The sequence below is a fragment of the Melospiza melodia genome, chromosome 1 (genome assembly GCF_035770615.1).
Source record: "Melospiza melodia melodia isolate bMelMel2 chromosome 1, bMelMel2.pri, whole genome shotgun sequence".
NCBI classification, from domain to species: Eukaryota; Metazoa; Chordata; class Aves; order Passeriformes; family Passerellidae; genus Melospiza; species Melospiza melodia.
Genome location: NC_086194.1, coordinates 158,789,816 through 158,811,556, shown reverse-complemented (window position 1 = coordinate 158,811,556; position 21,741 = coordinate 158,789,816). Strand labels below are relative to the sequence as shown.

Below are 21,741 nucleotides of genomic sequence, written 5' to 3'. Positions count from 1 at the left end.
AGAGAGGGAAGAGAGGTGCTAGAGTAAAGGTGTCTCTCCTCCAGCACTGGGTATGTCTATCTTTACACTCAGAGGTCTGGAGCATATGGTGTTTCAAGGCAGAGCCTGAATCCACTGCAGTGAGGAAATAAGTATGAATAAAGTCTTTCTTTTTGACCACTGCAGTGAGAAATTAAGCTCTGAATTTCTCTGAAATGCTCTTGGGGTTTGGGTAGTTAAAAAACCAACAAAACAGACAATCAAATTAAGTACAAATTAGAAGAAAAGAAAACCAGATTATAATGGAAAATATTTTACATTTACACATCTAAAATTCTGGAAAAGACAGATCTAATAAAAATGGTTATGGCACTTGAGGTGCTTTTTATTCCATCAAACCAGAAATGTGACCCTGTAATGATTTTTACAAATGTAGTGAAATAAAGGGTTCAAAGTAATGTACCTATTACATAAGTAGAATTTACATTCTATATAAACATATATAAAAAATACAATTTTCAGTCTCATAGAAGGTAAATTATTAATTATATATTGGTTGCTACATATGAAATACCATAGAAAACTTCTAGCAGGACAAAGAAAAGCATTTTTTAAGAAAAGGATACTTGTGTTTAAAATAGAAGATAAGCTCCCTTTTCCAAGGGAGAAAAATCTAAATTAAAATTTGGACTTGGAGAACATAGGAAATATAACAGAAGTGTGTCAGGTACCTTATTCTAACCTTCACTCTTCATAATCTTTTAATAACTGATTGAACATAGAAGAAATACTTCCAAAATGAACAAAGAAATAGCAAAATCATTTCAGAAAAGAGATTTTAAAATATTCTGTTACTTTTGCTGAAATCAGATAAGAAAATCTAACTAGTGTTTGTCTTTGTATTTAGGATTGAATAATAGCTACAGGCACATAAAATGCACATCTGTAAATAGTTATTGGACTGACAGGTCTACAACTAGCATTTGCCTTTTAATAAAGGTTTTTAAATAAAAAGAAAGTTATAATAGAAATATAAGTCCTCTTAGCTGATCTATTTTGCAATCACCAAAGGATAGGTTATCTGTGTTATCTTGGTTCCATATCAGAGCCATAACTCTGACATTAACCAAATCACCATTGACTGACATTAACAGAATCAGATAGCAGAGTAAACAAGACTTTAAAAAGGAAGCAATTGTTACTGCAAACAGGATATCTCACAAAGAAGAAAATGAGTTGGCTACCCACATTTCATTCCAAACTAAAGAGTTAGGGTTGTTACTTTTCAGAACTGTGGCTGATAAAGACAATGAAAAGCCTACATAGAAAGTTTAAAACTTTTCCATTTTCCTTGCATTTTATGGATATACGCTTTATAAAAATGCTAAATTTAGCTTCTTCAAACCACTGCTTCACATAATGCAAAGTGAGAAATCAGTTTAAAATTATTCTTTAAGCAACCCATTTAACAAGGCATAAAGTGAATAGGGTTTTTCAGAACATTCAAAGTTGGTCCTGCTTTGAACATTTCTTCAAATTTTACCTTTTAATTCAATGCCAAGAATGATTGGGCGCTACTCTAAATACCAATCTAAAAAGACACTTTGTTTAAGAAAACACATTTTTTACTAAAAAACCCAACCAAACATAAAGTGCAATAAATAAATTTGTGTGATGAAGTTTACAATTACTTTTTTAAAAAGCAACTCATGTTTTTGATTTGACTTCTTCATAGCCTACTATCAGCTAAAAAATTTCTTACAGCTGCATCTCATGAAACAGTGTTAAAAGCCACCTCCATGTATGTCTGGAACACATTAGCATAATAATTAAACCTGGTGTTACAGCATATTGATCAATTACTTAGCACAGTTATATACAACCAAATGTTTAGACAAAATTCTATGTCCAAAAATAGACTGGGAAAAAATCCAAACTATCAAGACTTAAATTTCCCTAGATAACCATCAAGAGAACCTGAGATACAGGAACATTAAATCTACTTCACCCAAAACACACGGGAAGAGAAAATGTTTAAAACCTCTACATAAAATTGTTGAATCATGTTGAATGCAATTCCAACTTTCAATATACCCAAAGCTGAAAGCCTACCAGCATATTGCTTATTACAGGTGCCGGTATTAGAGAGACAGAGAGAAAAATTTTCCAGGTAAAGCCATATGCCTGATGTTCTTTCTAATTAGTGTACATGTAAATACATACAAACAAACATGCATTTGCACAAAACCTCAAAGGATTCTTTTGGTTTTCTTCAAACATACAGGTTAAAATGAATTATGCTTTTCTTCAAAGATAATAGAAATAGTGTATTCATACAGGAACCAACTGTTCAGGGTTTAGTTTAGTAACAATATTTGCCTGTTCCAGATATATTCTTATTCAATTCTCAACTTTATAAGGCATTTTTATTGATACTGCTAACTGCAACAATACAAGGTGAATTTAACAGCTGATTTAGGAGTTACCTTTCTGTCATGTAAACAGGTCTAACAGTTGGACAGTCCTGTAATAGAATGATACTTTCCAAAAGACTAGAACTTTCTGGGACAAGTCTATTATTGTGATGATTCTTTTCCTTTCTACAACTGAAACATAGATGAAAAACTAATGGCCACAGAGAGTGCTGGCAGGCTGTGTTATAGTGTATAAATGGCCTCCACAACAAAAATCAGCTTTTCTTCCTAGGTTGTTTCAAATGCCATGAAGCAATTCAGCAAGACAAAGAAAAGCGAATAAGTAAAGTTTTTGTTTCTCAGAAATGATCATACTCATCTCACTATAAACTGGCAAGTGCACTCTTCATATCTAGGTGGTTATCAGTTTATCCAAAGAAGACAGAGAACATCTCAGAGGCTGTAAAAGAGGTTTTTCTTCCATTCTATGAGAAGTAAACAAGCTAGTCCAATTTCCATCAGCCAATTCGAAGCAGCCACACTGGCCATCCAGTTCAGAGAAAGATATCCTATGGAAAGCTGATAATGGGAAAGTCTCTCCTAAGATCAGTTACTAGAAAAGTTACCTCCACCTTCAAATATAGCCAAAATTTTAGTTGGTTGCTTAGGTTTCATTTAGTTTGGCTTAGTTTGGTTTTTGGTTTGTTTTTTAAATCCTTACAACTTTACTTTAGATTTCATTTCTAGCTAACTATTGTTTCCAAACCTGTAAAAACCTTGGCTTCTTTTTAGCAATGTAAGTATAAATTCAGGTGACAAGTGGTACCTTGTCTAGACAAGCAAATTCTTTTATCAGTTTTAATTATCTACTTTTCTCTCTCTATCAGTGTCTAGACTTTTAACATCATATAAAAATATTCCTAAGAGTATAGAACAATTGATATGTTCTTTCAGCTTCGCATTTATAAGCATAGTGCCAAGCATTTTATTAATTCAATGTATTTTTTCACAAAGCAAACTTTTCAGATTTGGAAAACCTCCTCTTTTTAAATTACTTGTCTACTCAGAATCCATCTCAGAGCTAAATATCTGTTTACCAATATATTTAATTCTGTTACATTTCTTTCAATTATCTGTTTCTCTTATCTACAATTTTTTTCTGTATTTCTTGTTGTGTCCCTACCAATTTTCAGTTCAAGATTGCACACATCTTCTGTTCACACAGTATTTATTTATTTTGCAGGATTTATTTTGGTTGTTTGTGCTGTGAAAATTGTCCTAGTAAGAATCTTTTAGTTTACTATCTCGTAGTTTTCCACTTTGGTTGCTGGTTCTTTCTTTCCTTTTTTAATGGCCTTCCTTGTGTCCTTCAATTCCTTTGGTATTTGTTCTTGTTGTTTTCTGTATCCTTATCTACTCATTGGTCTTTGTCTAGGATTTATACCTTTTTTATTTTCTCTTTCTTTGTGAGAGTATAATCCTGTTGGTTTTGTTCACTAGTCTCTAAATTCTCAAATGAATTTCCTTTCTTTCTTCTCTTTCTAGGCAAATAATAGAGAAACCTAAAAAACCATGGAGCAGCTGAAGTAAAAATCACTGTGATAAAAGACTTGAAGTTGTTTACAAAGTGGAGAATCCCTAATTTGATCCTAATCAGCTGACAGTATCTGTTCTGGTTGAAAATTTGGACAGGAAGTGAACCACGAGGAAAGAAGAAAAATGTATATTTTTAGGGCATAATAAACAGCCTAAGCTGAAAAAAATCAGAGCTATGGTGGGTAATGGAAACTTTTTGAGGTAACGTACAATACTGGAAACTTTTTGAGGTACAGAGAATTCATTGTCTCCCTATCAACAAGTCCTGGTCTTCATCAATATCTGAAAAGATGTAAACAGGAGAGTGAAAAAGAAAGCTCTGTAATTTTTAATTGTCAATGTTAGTGGTGAATGAAGACTGCAAATATTCCACCCTGACATGTCTTAAAGCCCTTAAAACAAAACAATCAGAAAGAGCTTGTCTCTGACAGACTTCATCTAGAACCTCACAGAGCTGACAGTTTTTCTCTATTTTATCAGTAGTCTGCTAACTTGAGCAGCTGTTAAATTAGTAGATGTAATGTACAGAATTAACTTGGAGTTAGATACTCCATTTGCTATTTAAAATAGCAATAATCTAAGTGAATTGATAAAATACTCTGAAAGAGTCTTTATATGGTTAAAGAAGGAATTGTTCATATGAGAAACAACTTAATAAGACAAAAAAGGATACACATGCAAGAAGTAAAATGGATTTACATATGACAAAATTTGGATTCAGGAAGGAGAATCAACACCCTCACGATATCTTGCGCAGACAAGACATTGGCTCTAGCTCTGGGCACCCTGCTCTACATCTTTAGTACTGTAGATCACCTAAAGGGAGAGGAAATAGGAAAAGACAGAGCAAATAAAACAAATCTTCAAGTCAGGAAATTCTAAAAGTGGAAACCCTGATGTAGCAGAAATGGAGGAAGAAGGAGGAAAAAACAAGGCAAAAATGTGGACCATTTTTGTCTTCTGGTTTTTAGGAGAATCAGTGTGAGAAAGAGTGGAACACTTGCTCTAATAACAACATAGAGTGAATATATAAAAATACATAATAGCTTAATCATTTAAAAAAAAATAAGGTAAGGAGTTTGGCTCGGAGACAGTAAAGGATCCAAGATACTTATGAATGACCATAAAGAAATATGGATGAATTTCTAATGACCAGAAGGAAAGGGTCAGGGTCAGAAAAAAACACTTACTGGAGATACCTGGCTGGTATTCTGTTAACATTGTTCTGTTAACAGAACAATGTTAGCAGAATAATCTGAGATGCCTGTTTGACACAGACTGATATCTACTGAAAGGAGAAACATATATGTGAAGGAATAAGAAATGCAAAAGCAAGCAGAATTATTAAATGAGGACACTGGAAGCTTCGGCTAGTGACAACACTTATTCTTTTGCTAGTCTTTCTTCATCAAAGTCTTGTAAAATAAATTTGACAATTTAGCAAATGAAAGATGTAAATTGTAATTCTTTCACTTTAAAAATATAAAGTTTCAAAGGCAAAATCCAGTCTTCCAAAAATATATTTTTGCCTTTTAAAATTGGGCATTGTTAGCATTTAACTTAGCGCTGTTTATTTTTTAAGTGAGAAGACGAAATTAGGAAAGTATTCTTGATTTCACTTTGGATTTTGTTGGTGATTTTGTTTTGACTTGGTTTTATTTATCCAATGCCCTGAATGGTTTTCAATTAAAATTTAGATATAGAGAAAAGGATAGATAATTCTATGATTTCAAAGCTCTAAAATAAAAATAAAAATAATAAAAAAAGTAAATTATTCAGAGAAAATTTACCATAGATTTGTGATTGGTTTTCAGCTAAAACACAGTGTTAGCTCATGTTGTCAGTAATACCTGGCACATTTATCATGGAGAAACAGATATCTGAGAAGGTTTTCAGGCCAGGAGCAGGCACTGATGGGGTGCCCAGATCACCCATATGGATGTCCCCTCACCAGGTCCTTCTGCTCTTTGTGTGGTCCCTGAGACCACTGAGACAGGTCTAACTCCTGCATGGTTAGACAAGACAGTTTGGCTGCTTCTTCTGGCATCTTCGATGGTTTTCCATCCCCTTCTTGGTTACCATAGCCTTGCCCCAGAGTCGACTAAACAGACAATTCATGCTGCCTACAATTGTAGCAGTATTTAATATGAAGGAATATTAAGGATAAATTGTAATTTTACATTTTTTACACTCTTTTTTTTTCTCTACTTTTACCAAAGTTGGACCAAAGAACTTAATTTTAACTTTACAGTCAGTATGATTCTGTTGATTAAGTACCAAATTCAAACCTGTGGAAGTAATTGAGTGAGGAGCCAATATCAAATTATATTTAACACTAGGAGCATGCTGAAATTTTAAAGATCTACTTATTAATCTACTGAAAACGCTGTTTTCTCTGAAAGGGGAGTAAATGTTAAAAATGTAGGCATAATCAAGGAGTCAGATGTTTTAGGAGAGCAATTCACCGACAGAGGAAAGGTAGCAGATGTCTCCAGTAATTTCAGTTAATTTCTCCTATTCAGCTCAGCAGGACTGATCAGGTAACCTGTACATTTAATTCTTGGTGGCCTCAGCAGGGAGTGTAGATGAAAGGATGATTTATCTCGCTTAAATACAAGAGATTAAAAACTATGAGTACAAACTCCCCTTTTAAACACTATGTTTAAAGCTTCCTTCCATTAAAGTTCCTAAGAGAAAATTAACCACGAGTCACAAGAGAAAAGATTTTAATATAATTAAATCTTTGGACACAGTGATGTTATCAACATTTAAAAATATCTCTGCAGATACATGTTGATCTTGCAGGCTCTCAATACAAGGAAAAAAAGAAATATATATATTTATTCAGGGATCAAAAATTTCATTTTTTGGTAGTTTCTCACAACTCCACTTATATTAAAAAAAATTAATATTTTTTTCACTTTTGCAAATGAATCACAAATTATTATACCATTTTTCTAAGAGCAGAGCTTTCTAAACTCCAGTACTATGTCTGTACTTATGAGGACACACATGATGAAATTTTATGATGATTTTTACTACAACATTATGGTAGGCTAATAATTTTCTAAATAATTTTTTTTTTTTACTTTGTAAAATATATTGTTTCAGCTACTAAAAAATAGCTTTCTGAGCATAAACATATGAAAGGTTATTTTAGTCAACACACAGAGACAGGAATATACTGGATTAAATGCTTCAATTTAGCCAAGTACAATTGCATAAGGGATGCATTTTATTTCTCTGAAATAGATCTGAACTTATTTCATTGATTTCAATGCAATGTTAACTTTGTCATGAACATTTAACAGGCAAAAAAATTTACTGGTTAAATTAATTAACTGGTTAAGTACTAGTAAATTTGGAAATATATTTCCTTGGAACTGCAAACTGAATTTGGGTATATAGTCACATTATTATTCAAATATTTAAAGCTATTTTGAATACTACGCTCCAAACTAATTATAGAAAAAAAAAGAGTTTTAGACAACTGCTGAGTATGACACCTCTTTTCAAATTGGCATTTAATTCTAAGCACCTAACTCCATGATTAAAGAAAAAAGAGAAAAATACCAATATGCTTTTTGATATTTACTGGCAATATGTTGTCTTACACTCAGCAATTTCTTTTAAAGAATGAAGAAAACAAGATATTATCCGAGTTGCAAAGTAAAATAATTGCAAGGAATAATCAGGGTTTATATTGCCATTAAGTCATCCACCTACATGTGCACCATACCGCTGCCACTGAGGGTGTGCTTTAAAACTAATAATGGTTTCCATGTGACTCTTCAAGGACTGACAAGAGAAGTACACAATGAAGAATTCATATAGTTAGGCCCATATCTTTTGTTGTATAGGCAAATATTAAATAATTTTCTCACAGATTCTTTTCTGCAGAGTCAGGACTCTGAGAAAACCAATAACCCTTCCTGGCCCTATCAAGCCTCAGATGGCGGCACGGCCACCCACTGCAGTCCATGGTCCCTGGGCCTGTGTTTCAGCCCACCCTGAGGCATGCTGCCGCAGCTCAGTCCCCATGCCTGCTCCTGCCTGAGCCTCTGTGGTGATCCCTGTGTCCTTCTGCTGCTCCCAGCTGCTGTGCCTGGAGGGGCCCTGGGCCAGGCTCAGGCTGTGCTGGGGCTGTGCTGGAGCCCCTCAGAGTCCCAGCTCTGCTCTCCCAGCCCGGCCTGAGCTGCGTCTCCTTGGCTCCTGCCTTGTGCCTCCGTGCAGATCTTTTCCCACCGCTCCCTAGGATAACACTGGTACAATGAATTATTTACAAGTTGCACTAAAGGCTATTTTCATAACATGCAAAAGGTTTCATCAGATGACTCCTACTGGCTTTGCAAAGCAGTTGATTTATGTGATGTTTTATTGGTTCAAGCATACCTTCTGCTAACTTCATTAAAGCATGGGATTTCTTATCACTAGTGCAAACAAAACACTTTTTTCTCAAGCTGGGCACTCAGAAAATTGAAAACATGTTATAAGATTAGCTGAAATTATTCTTCTTGTGCCACACACAAAAAAATGAGAAAGATGGAAAGTTGGAAAAAACGGAACAGGAGTTTTAATCTGGAAATGCAACACTTCTATCTAGAATAGGATTTAGAAATATTAGCTACTTACCAAAATAAGGACTAAACAATGTTTTTAAAAGCAATCAGAATATCAAGCCTTGATTTTTTTTTTTTAATTTTTATTTTGAGGGGAACTAATTGTATAAATGTGAAAGAGAGGGTACTCAAAAATCACAAATATCCCAACTATGAAATTTTGCCAAAAGCTTGGTTCAGATACAGGAAGCAACACTTTCTTTCTTCAAGTAAACTTTTTTTTAAGTGATTAAAAATATGATTTATAAAAAAAAATTGCATAAAGATCAGGGTTTTAAGTTACTCTGAATTTATAGTTTTAAACAAAGATTATAATGTGAAATAAACTAAATCAAGCATGCAGCAAAAGATGCAAGTGAGATACTGATTACATTTTCCATAGTGGTCATATCTGACATGCTTCTTTTCCATTTATTATTGTTTATCTGCCATTTGAGTGCCAGGTAAATCAGTTAAAAGCTGTTGAGCATTTGCTGAAGACATGCAATGTAATTTCAATAAGATTTAATTCTGAGGAGACCAATCAGACAAAGTACAAAACTGGATGAGGAGGGAGTCAAAGGTGATTAGATTCACAAACAGTTGAACTGCGAAATCATTTCATTCATACAGACAGTTATTCCACAATATTAAAGTAAAAAACAGAAGTATTGGCCTTGTCTATCCAAGACAGTTTTTTTTAGCTGTCTAGTTATATATTTTTTCAAATACATGTGTAGTCCCCTGAAAATATTTTTGCCTGATACAAAATTAAAGGGAGGGAAAAAAGTGTAATCTGATCACACTTTCATTCATGTCACTAAGTAAAATGTCAAAATACATTGTCATGCTAGAACGATAGTTTCCACAAGCAACTGTTCCTCAGTAAAACTTCACTTATTTGTAAAAAAGAAAACTTAAGGAAACATCCCCTTGCTAATTACTACAGCAACCTGAGAAAATAAATGTCACTATGAAAATTTTAGTAAAGCTTGCGTAATTTCACTGTCATGCTTTCCAAATTTTAAAGCCAATTCTCCACTCACACAAATGTGTACTATTCTTCCACACCCACATTCTGAAAAGATCTTGTAAGTCTTGCAAAAGTAGTCTATTTCAAGCCCTATATCAAGGCTTAATCATCTTTTCCTTTTTAAGTGCTGACTGATTCTTTTCTCTTCTACATAACTTCTTACACTGTTCTTCACTAAAATCTAATGGCATCCTAAATATACAGTACTGAAACATTTAAGCATGACAGGCTTCCTTGACTTTCTTCTAAGATATTAAAAAAACACATTCTAAAGATCCAGCATTGAAGAATTAGTTTAATTTCAAAAGAATCTTGCACATATATAAGTGCATATATATCTGTCTATATATCTATGTATTGATAGATATATATGAATATATGTGTTCACATAAGTATATAAAAACTTTTCAGCCGCTTGAACAGGACATAAAGAAAAATAGTTCTGCCTTTCCAAGACATTATTTTCATCTTCCTTTTAGCCTGCTAACTACCATCATCTGCTTTCCCTGATGTTTATTTAAACTGAACTCAGTAAGGACCATTGGTTCCTAAATGGTATCATAGTTTTATTCTTTGCATTTGAGCAGAACATTGTTCACATAATCCTTGAGATTGCAGTTTAAAGTAGATTCACCAACCAAAGTTTCAACTGACAGAGAGGGCCTATTCAGGCTCCAACATTTGAGAAAATATCAGTTTTATATTTTGAGGAGTGAATAGAAAGGACAAATGCTTCTGGAAGACAGCTCTCAAATCTTTTATCTGTGAGTTCCCTCTTTCCTGCAGCTGATATCAGAATTGCATGCAAGCATTCATGAAACAGAAATGAAAACACAGAAGTACAAAGGAAAACAATTTCATTAGAGATGATCTCTCTGCATCTGCTGACTGTTAAACATTTAAGAGAATTTATATCCTGCACAAATTTGAGATGTAGAATTTTACTCTTCTAATTTCCTTGTAGTACCAAGTTACGCATTCCTTTTAGTGATCAGATGCCAGATTGTTATGCAATAGTTTAAAACATACATTATCAGTGTATCAACACTTACCATAAAATATTATGAAAACAAATCCCTTTCTTTGAGCAACATTATGCAAAGTAAAATGAAACTGGATGTTCCCTGATTTGGAAGATGTATTACATTCTTTATCACAGGATAAAATCATGGAATGGTTTGGTTTGGAAGATAACCTAGTTCCCACCCCACTGTCATGGAAAAGGACATCTTTCAGGTTACACAAAGCTAAGACTTTTCTGGGCAACTTGTTCCAGTATTTTACTGCATTCTATATACAGGATTTATTCCTCATATCCAACCTTGTGATAGATCCAAAGAATTTGAAGAGGTTAGAATGGACCTATAAGATCATTTAGTTCCACCCCCTGCAGGGACACCTCCCAGTAGACCAGGTTGCTCAAGGCCTTATCCAACTGTCTTTGAACACTGCCAGGGCTGGAGCATCCAGGGCAGGAGCTGTTCCAGTGCCTAACCATTCTCACAGTAAAAAATTTCTTCCTAATATCGGACCTGAATTTCCCCTCTTTCAATTTGCACCCATTCCCCCTTGACCTATCACTACAGTTCCTGATGAAGAGTCTCTCTCCAACTTCCCTGTAGGCCCATTCAGATACTGGGAGGTTGCAAGTCTCCACAAAAACTTCCCTTCTCCAGGGTGAACAGCTTCAGTTTTCTCAGCCTGTCTTTGTAGGGGAGGTGTGCCAGTCCTCATCTGTGTTACAGGCTCACATCCAATTTTTCATCTATAAATATCCCCAAGTTTTTCTCTGCGGGACTGCTCTAAATTCATTGATCCAGTAGTGAGTATGGATACTGGGAACTGACCCGGATGCTGCACTTGGCCTCATCCCATTGCCCCACTCCTCCAGCCTGCTGATGTCCCTCTGGACAGCATCCCTCCCCTCAAGCAAGTCAACTGCACTGCTCATATCTGCAAACTTGCTGAGGCTGCACTCACTTCCACTGTCCACATCATTAACAGAGATATTGAGTAGTACTTTTCTGAATACAGACCCCCTGAGGGACACCATTTGTAGCTGATTTCTAATTGGAGTTTAAGCTGTTGAATACAATGTTTTGGGTATGGCCACATGGCCACTGTGTTATTCATCAGACAGTCCACCCAATCAAATACAAATTTCTCCCCTTTAATAACAAGGATGTTGTGTGGCGATGCCAAAGGCCTTACAGAAGTCTAGGCAGATGACAAAATGACTTACAGAAGTTAGATGATAGTAAAGATAACCAGCAAATGTATGAGTAATGTATCTGTTGGTATTGCAGAATAATTATGTATTCCTTAAACTGCAGCCTTCCAGAACTGAACATCTGGGCTAAGACTCTGAAGTTGGCTCTGATAGAAAATGTTCTGTGGCACATCACACCCTTGATATCTCAAACAGATTTTTTTTGTAAACCCTTTTTTTAGATGTTCATATACAAACACACACACACACACACAAATTACCTAGTCTACCTTAATTAAATGTTTCCTGATCTCTATAAATAGCCCTCTGTTTCAAAGACTACAAAAGTTCCACTATTACTAGATCATGTAAACTGAGACCTCCACAAACTCATATTCACTTCACAATAATTTTATCCATGCTCACATGCTTCTTAATTAATTATGTTTCATTGAGACCAATTTTGTGAGGGGTAGATTAACTTCAGCCATTACTTTAACTAGAATTAAAGCACAATATACATTTTGACATCTGATAAATTAGAGGAAGCACACCTTAAAGACTAAGAAAGAATCCATAATTAAAAAACATTAGCTTTAACTACTTTTTCAGATATTTTTTATTTAATACTACAAGTGATATTTTAATAATATTTATTCTTTACCTTGTCCTAAAGTTCGCAGGGTGAGGATGCCCATCATATAATGACAAATAATCATATTCTTCTTCTAGAGCAAAAGACTGAAAGACGATCTGTATTCTGTTTCTTTCTTCTGCTATTATAACCCAGGTACAGTTTGCACCATTTGGATATCCATATGGGAAGCCAGGGCTTTCTATAGTGCCATTGAGTCCTTTTAAAGTTCCACCACAGGTATAAATAAATCCTAAAAAAAAATCAAGGAAAAAAGTTAGTAATCTATTTTTATATCAACCTTCAATAGAATACATCACTAGAAAAGTATCAAAATATTTTTTTAGTATCTACTGCATTTAGAAAGGTAAAGCCCATGGTTTTATACAAATGCTGGCCACTTAATGCAAAACAATCCCACCTACCTAACAAATGTGTTTTCCATACTGTTTATCTAAGGACATATGGTAGCATTTCTGAAAATAAACATAACAACATCTATGACTAAATTTGTTTGCTTATGAAGCAAAGTATTCACATCAATTCTCTTTTTTTTGTCAAATGGAAGAGTAAGTAAGTCTCTTTGGATACAGGTCTGATACAGGTGAAACCTATTAACCTTGTGCTTTTCCTCCATGCATTTTGGCTCTGGAAAACACTGAAAGTCTATTTATTATGAACAAGCTTTTCCCAATCAATAAATCTGGGTTATGAGAACTCTGTTCTTAAGGGCTCAACCTCCAATAGCCATCTGTTGCCCCACTATATCATCTCATATAAATATTAACAGTTTACATGTTTTGACTGACCCTATGTGGATGTTATTTAACTGGAGTGATCAGGTGGGGCCCCAGAGCTGCTCCCTCACACAGCGCATTGACACTCCCCATAGTGGGATGGAGGAAAGAAGAGTAACAGTGAAAAAACTTGTGGGTTGAGACAAAGACAGTTTAATAGGTACAGCAAAAGCTGTGCATGCAAGCAAAGCAGATGAAGGAATTAATTGGCTGCTTTGGCAGGAGGGTGTTCAGCCACCTCTGGGAAAGCAAGGCCTGCATCAGGCCTAATGGTTACATGGGAAGACAAACACCATAACCCTGAACATGGGCCCTTCTTCCTTCATTCCATTAGTGTGGTCCCTTCCTCCTTCTTTTCACCAGCTTTTACCACTGAGCATGCTGCCATACATTCTAGAATATCCCTTTTATTGGTTGGGGTTATCTATGTGCATCTGTGTCCCCTCCCTCCTTCTTGCCCATTCCCAGAAGTATGAGAAGCAGAGGAAGCCTGGATGGTGTGTAGGCACCGATCAAATGTTCAGCATTGTTTTGGTCACAAACTAAAAACATAAGACCATAGGATCTACCATGAAAAAAATTAAGACTATCCCAGCCAAACTCAGTACAGTGGGGCAAAGCTGAAAAGTTGTTCTGCTGATAGATCCTTTTTAAAATGAACCTTCTAAGTGTCAGAAATTACCCTACATTCAAACCCTAACTTTTCTTGGACTATAAAAAATTTCCTTTGAATATAGAAAATCCATTTCCTTAGAAAAATAAGAGAAAACAAATAATTATAAAAAGGCCTTTCCCAAGTCACTGTGCACTGGTAGGGCAAGTCCTTTTCTATAATTTTGTTTCAAGTTCTAATACTCAGTTATGGCAGTTCTTAAAACTTTTGGGACTTTAGAATATTTTTTATTTTCCACCAGCTTTGTAGTCTGAATGTAGGTCTACATCCCCTCTCCAGGCTTTCTGCTGTCTTATCCCTTAAATATTAGATCAGCTTTCCTGCTTTGCTTTTTACACCCCTGAAACTTCTCTTCCCCAAGAATGCTCAGAGCAAGCCTCCTCTTCTAGTGGAGGGATTTCATCTGAGAGAAAGCACAAAGCAGTGAGTTGCTCTTTCACAGCAACATGATGTACACTTCATAACAAACTACAAACAAACAAACCACACGCCAACTCTTAAATTATACACACATGTATATATGAGCTCGTTAAATCATCTCCTTCATGGCTCATTCACAAGCTTGTCTTCACGTTGAGCATTTAAATGTACAGAGGCCTCTTTCCCTGAAGTACTAAGCAGAAATCTCTTGAGATTTTACACTTTGTATTGCTATTTGTGTTTTCTTGACAGAAAGAAGAGTGGCATGTACAATTTTTTTACTCTCGGCTTTTTTGTATATATTTACAATGGTGAGAAAAGATGCCTCTTGTGAAGTATGACAGCTTGACTGCTTTTTTAGTACAATTAGGAGTGTATCATAGATATATAGGACAAAAAGGGAAGGGAAAATATTATTAGAATGTAATTAGGGTTTTGTTTATCTCATCTGACATGTACAGCAAATTTTACCTTTGACTGCAAGTTGCCTTAGAGAATTCATTCTCATATCAGAGCCTGCACAAACTTCATTGTTAGAAGTCTGTTTTATTTATCTCTTTCTGCATCTCCCTCATATACTTGAACTATTTTTAAATCCTCTTTATGTGTTATTATTTATTATTTAACTCAGCTGTTTTATTTAGCACTTTTGGAATACAGTTTTGCACAAGACCCTTTGGAAAATCAAACTATTTACTCATAAGATCTACATCCTAGAACTTTAACACTTCTTACCAAAGACAATCACAGTAATAAGTCTTTTTAAATAGCTGTCTGCACATATTTATTATTCTAGCTTTTCCTAGAAATCTCTTGCTGAGGCCTACTTCAGTAGAGTTAGAGAAAAAAACTTGGAGACTTGAAAATTAAATAACATACACTGTTAAATTTTCATCCGTCTCTCCAGACCAAGTGTGGAAAGTACAGTATAAACTTCGACTCAAGATCATAATACTGCTCTATAATTCAGATTTTTGTTGCTGTACCTATTTCATGAAAGCTTCTAATTACATATAGACCGTTCTGTTAATTCAATACAAACTACAAAGAAAAACTCATCTATAACAGGTCTACTGTTACCAGAATAAAATTATATTTTAAAAAACTCACAAAACAAAACCACAGAAAAAAAAAAAAAAAAAAAACAAAACCACAAGAAAACACCAACCAAAAACCCCCAGAGCCACAACTATGAGGGAGCAGTCTTGTGAGATAACATGCTACTTATAAGGAATTATAATGCTTCATACTCAATCCAATAATTAGTCCTATTCATACACAGATATGAAATGTAAACATCCATGATATATACAAGTTCCAATTACTCCTTTTATTCCATATTCAAACTGTAACAAAAGAGAATTATTCATATGCTGCAAGATGATACAACTGGGATGTTTCTCAGAGATGACTAGCAGAATGTAGCACAGCAATGCACGTATCAGAAGATACACTTTTAATTCCAAGAATGGAAAAAAACCCAAACGAACCAACAGTGAAGTTTGATTTTGATAGGTCTAGTCTTTTAGTCTGTAAAATAAAAAAAAGTCATGCCTACAGAAACCATGTGCACAACGTGCACTTTAATCTCTGCTTTCATATGTTAATTCATTCTGTGATGCTCTTCACCTTGGCAGTCCAACCTGGGTATGATCAAAATAGACAGCGTGCATTAACTGACTGGTCTGATCAAATGTGGAAAACATGACATTTATTTTCAAGGGGTAAAATTCATGCTGAAATAACTAGTAGCATATACTGTGATCTTTTTCATTTAGATTTCAGAACCAGCATTCCAAGCAGAATTTACTTGCAAACTGCTTTTCATTACAGGATGGTTTTATTCAAAGCATACAGCAAAGAATTTTGAAAAGCTTGAAGTTAGAATAGAAAAGAAAAATTCTTGTTGAAATAAGTATGAAGATAAACAACACTACTCATGAGGTTCTCTTAATAGCTAGTATGATTCAAAATTTCTGTTGCATTGTTTTCTACCAGATTTTAAAATTCAGATGTTTAATTCTCATCAATTTTACATGGAAAAATACTTCTTGAAATCAGAAAACACAGCTCCTCTTCCTGATTTCAGTCATCCTTTGATTCATTGTTGGATTATTGTGAGCATCAGTAACAGCAGTTCTTAATCCATTTATTCAACATTCATTGCCTTCTAACAAAGCAAGTAGTTCTTACATCATGTCCATACCCCTTGCCCTTGAATGTCCCATAATTACACTCATTCAATACTCAACAATATTGTCTTTGGCTTTTTCTCTCTCTCCTGACCATTCAATTATACTGTTTAATAACATATTTCTACACCTTTCACCTTCAAATACTCCACACATTTAATTTAATCTCCCTGTTTAGTGTGTTCTTTAATAATAGTCATTAATATAAGATAATTATACTGAGTCTGCCTTGATTAACACACTTGCTTGTGTATTTCCTTTTAGTTAAGTTTTTAATACTCTCTTTGTTTTATTTTAAGAGAAAACCAAGGAAATGTAAGTCTCTTTGTTCATATGCTTCATTTTTCTTCAATATCTTTTCTGATAATGTGATCTCCTTTCATTTCTCTCACTTGCACCTATCTTAAAACATAGTCAATCCTATCTTAAAGTATTCCTTAGCCATGTCACCCATGTTCATGTGCCTTTTTTGTCTGCAATATACCTATTTGCAAAATTATTCGTCTCCCTAAATGGTAGTTCTATTCAGAATACTTTATTCACTTATCTCTCCTGATGCTCATCACAAGTTTCTGCAACACTGTTTTCTGTTTGTGTTCTTTGATCACTTGACTGGATTTGGCAGCAAAGAGTAGCTATTTTTCATCCTGACCATAAATCAGTACAAACTGTCCTGCTAATTCTGTTCTGTTTTTCTGGATTCTCTTTCTGTTCACTTGTATTATCATCACCTTGGTTTTTTATGGTTCCTGTAGGTTCATCCTTTTAGTTAGCACTTCAAAGAACCTACCGGAGTTCAACAGAGATAGATTTCATCGTGATGTGATCCCATCCCTCTGCTGTGAATCCTTTTCTTCTGTTATCAATCTTATCCAGTTTTGTAAAATATCAACTCAATATTTATTTCTAATATTCTATTATTTATTTGTATCTCAACTTTATTGTCCTGCCTCACTCCCAGATCTTTAAGTCCATTTATAAAACTGAGAATTGGATGCTCACTTCAGATATGATGACTATTTTATTTTTAAGTGTGTTTGAAATTGACCTTTTTCTTAATTTTCATCATGTCTTAATTCTCTTTAATTTATTATTTTCCATTCCCATTATGCTTCTTTTCTACATAAAACAAGCCTCCTTTCACTAACTTGAATTTCCAATAAGACAAAGTTTTATTGACTTTGTCACATGAGTACAAATATGAAAGGTAATCATCTCCTTTAATGTACTGGACTTAGTTCCCTCCTGCCCTCCACCTTTTTGTCTTCTTACACCATGTGTCCAGCAGCTTGCAAGCTTCTTCCTTATTCTAGCGTGTTTTCATATGAAAAGACTGTTGACTGTTTGTCCTGGTTTGAGACACCCTGGGACACTGTTAAGGACACTGCCTGGTGTCCCTTCCTACAGAACATTACAGCCCCCTGTTCCTTCCCAGCCCTCCTGTTTCCCCTGTGCTGGCAGGGAGGTGCACATGCAGGCAGCAGCACACCGGGACAGAAGCACCTGCACCTGGGTAGCAGCTCACAGGGGAATCCACGTCTGCTGGGGTGACTTTCTGATGCTAGTATCCCCATTTGTCTGTTTAGCCCAGAAATAAGTTTTGCACCATTAAGATTTGTTCTGAGAGCAAAGGGGGAGAGAGAAGCGTGGAGTTGGTTTTCAGAAAATGCACTCACTCTTACACATTTCTGCTCCTGGACTGTGTTGTCTGTGGATGGACAGACAGTGGAATAGAACTCTCCTTTGCTTTTAGTTATGTTTAGCTAGCTGAAGCAAAGTTCCCTGGACTCTGCTTTTTCTTTTTCTTGAACTTGTTTAAACCTGCTCTGGACTGAACACCCAGAAGAGCACCAGGAGCTCCCACCTGTGGCCCACTGGGCCAGGCCTGGGCTGCAGCATTTCCAGCGCTGGAGGGACTCATAACAGGCTGGGGGAGCTGAGCTACAGCCTACCAAGGAGACTTTCTGACTTTTAGTCAGTAGCAAGAGGTTTTATTGTTTAATATTGTTCATTTTTTTTGTGCTGGTGAATGCTTTGCATATTAAATAAACATTTTTTTCTACCTTTCTCCAAAGAAATATTTTCCCGAACCAGTTGGGGGAGGGGCTGCTTGAATCTGCTTTCTAGAAAAATCCCTTCAGAGATTCTCTCCCAAATTTGCTCTAAACCAGGACACCATGCCAGCCCCAAGGCCTTAGAGCTTCTGCTATTTCAGAAAAGACTATTTTGTATTCCTATAGATCTCTGTGTTTGTTTAACTTGATGTTCTGTACTTCAAATAATTCTCACTTTGTCAGCTCCAAAAACAGCTTTTATAATGAGCTCTCTACCAGCTGAGAAAAGTCTACACTTAATATTTTGCCTGACCACTTATAATTGTTACTGTCACATGTTTTAATTTCCCAAAGTAATAAAAAACTTGGAATCATAAAATAGTCTGGTTTGGTAGGGACCTTAACGATCATATATTACTAAACCCTTGCTGTGGGCAGGGACACCTTCCTTTAGACCAGATTGCCCAACCTGGCCTTGGACACTACAATGATGGAAAATCTAAAATTTGGGGAACCCTGTTCCAATATCTCACCGCCCTCTTTCTTCCTAATAGCTAATTCTCTATCAGTTTAAAACTATTTCTCTTTGTCCTATTACTACACATCCTTCTAAAAAATTCTGCTCAAGCTTTCTCGTAGACTTCCTCTAGGTCCTGAAAGGTTTCTGTAAGGTGTCCCTGGAACCTAAACACTCCAGCTCTCACAGTTACAACTTCCTGTGTCTTGGTAATGTCTGTCTTTTTGAGTTGTCTTTTATTTTTTGTTTTTGTAAATAATTCTTGGTGGTTTTGACATATAATGCAAGTTTCCTTGATTTAAGACTTTTTTTTGGCCCAAGGAAATCTCAGACCTGCTTAATAAAGCCTTATTACAAAGACAAAAAAATCACCAAAATATTGTGTTTGTGAAGTGCACAAAGAACATTGAAGACCCTCTTTGAAAATCAGCTCAAGTAATTGAGTATTTCTTAACTAAATTGCCATTTTACTTCAATTTGTTTTTAAAAGCATTGTTGTTTGCTTTCTCAAAAAACATATACTGATGCTTATTCTCTGCACAACTTATTGGAAATTGGGACATTATGAAGTTTAGACAACATGAAGTTTTCAAAAGAAGTTTATCTGTGATTTTTATCATTTAAAGGCTATGAGAAAAGATTGTTATATTTTTTGATAAATAACTGAGTAAGATAGATTGTCTTTCCCTTGCATAAGCTATAATAACGTACCAAAATGACTTTTTCGATCTTTTGGTAGGGTTGACTGGAAACTCTATAACTTAATCAGTGGAACTGGTACAGAACACCAGTCAAAAAGAAGCAATCACTGGATATTATCACCACATTTGAAACACTTTCTGGAGGTATTGCTTTTCCTCCAGAGGGTAATTTCTTATCTCTGTTACAGACACATTTTCTGAAAGAAGTTTAGAAATAAGTTTTAGTCTTGTCTCCCACTTGTCTTAGCTGTGAAAATACCAGAAAGACAAAGGTTTCTGTTCTCTCCTGTCAACATTGAGTGTGTTATTTCTTTGGAGAAACATAAGGTCTAAGGAACATTAAGGCTGCTCATGTTCACATGGAATACTGACCAGCAGGACGCTTAAATTGGAAGGGCAGCAAAATAAGAAACTGGATCTCATGTAACAGAAGTACCCATACCATTTTATTACATGTATTGAAATAAAGATTTATTGCTATTGTTTATATTTCTTTTTCTACAACAGAAAACTGTCATTTCCTATAATTGAAAACAAAGAGGGTTTAGCTTCAGTAGTGTTGTCAGTCTTTGAGGAATTAAAAAAAAAAAAAGATGAAACATAAATCTAGAAATCTCTAAGTCATTCAATAGAAGATTATCACCTTCACAGGAAAATAGAGGGGGTTTTAACTCACCTTTAGGCATTTGATTATACATAACTCTCTGACATGGAATAGTCTTCTACTTCTATTTTAAAAGCACTGGTAGCACCACCACAGAAGAAAGTCTGTTTTCAACAAAGTCAGCTGAAATACACCCAGGATTTTATCCCCAGTATGTAATTAACTTTCCTTCTAAGTATATTTCAATACTTCTCTCCTATTCCTCATGTAATACCTCAATGCCTGGTAGACAAGGGATCATCTGTTCCAAAACAACTGCCTCCTTGCTCATGCAGCCAGATAAGGGTAATCTCTCAGATGTGACAAGCATCTGGGCAATAGAACTAGACATAAAAACAAGAGAGGACATTTGGAATCTCATCACAGAACAAATTAAAAATACTGTCTGGGATTGAAATCCTGCCGTATTTAATACCCTTCATACATGCGAGCACTACAGAATTGCAGGGCAAAATAATATTTTTTATGCTTGGGGAGAGTGTAGATAGATATTAAAGTGTTTTGAGGGGTTTTCTAAAAGATAATTTTGATTTCAAATAATAGAATTTCTCATCTTGGTGGCATTTTGCCATCCTGCTTCTCACTCCTGGGATTAAACGTTTTGATCTATGACTTCCTTATTTTAGGATAATTGTGAAATTTCCTCATTAGTATTCTGAGCTTACACTCTTTATGCATCTACCTGCTCTTCCTGCAATTCTTCCACTTGAAAAGTGGAAAGTAACCACCATAGAAGAGAAATTGTGTCAGGAATCTTCCCAGCAACCCTAAAGAAAACAGCATATCAAAGGCATATCTGAAAATGAATTCATGCAAATTTTGTGTTTACATAAATACATAACATAGGAAATTTACTCTCTGGAAAAGACAGGAACAGAGATTCCATTACAAAAGATAAGTTGTTGAAAGAATTATATTTATTCTACATTTCCTTTTCACTGTTTTTTTCTCTGCAAAGCTAACAACGTGTCCAAAGATTTTAACGCCCTTTATTTGCTGTTTTTTATTTAAATCGTATGTGTGATCTGTGAAACTGTTAATTTCATAATTGAATTATGATATTTGTAAAGTTACCTTAGAACTATCTCCCAGCAAATCAAACTGATAGGGAAGACCATTTACAGAATATTATGTATTGGCAACATAATTTAAAGAGTTATGTTCACTTGGAAATAAAATTTTAATTTGCACAGACTTCCTAATTGATTTGTAAATAAAATACCTTAGAGTAAAATTTTCATTTTATTAAAACATGCTGAT

General features: G+C 35.0%; 1 protein-coding gene across 3 annotated transcripts in view; it reads right to left on the bottom strand.

Annotated features, from left to right (window-relative positions):
* CSMD3 (CUB and Sushi multiple domains 3) overlaps window positions 1–21,741 on the bottom strand; it is a 588,763-nt gene that overhangs the window by 496,076 nt on the left and 70,946 nt on the right. For all 3 annotated transcript variants that reach the window (XM_063173375.1, XM_063173384.1, XM_063173392.1), the window contains exon 2: window positions 12,494–12,716. In XM_063173375.1, the coding sequence (XP_063029445.1) occupies window positions 12,494–12,716 (223 nt within the window). The remainder of the gene's footprint in view (window positions 1–12,493; window positions 12,717–21,741) is intronic.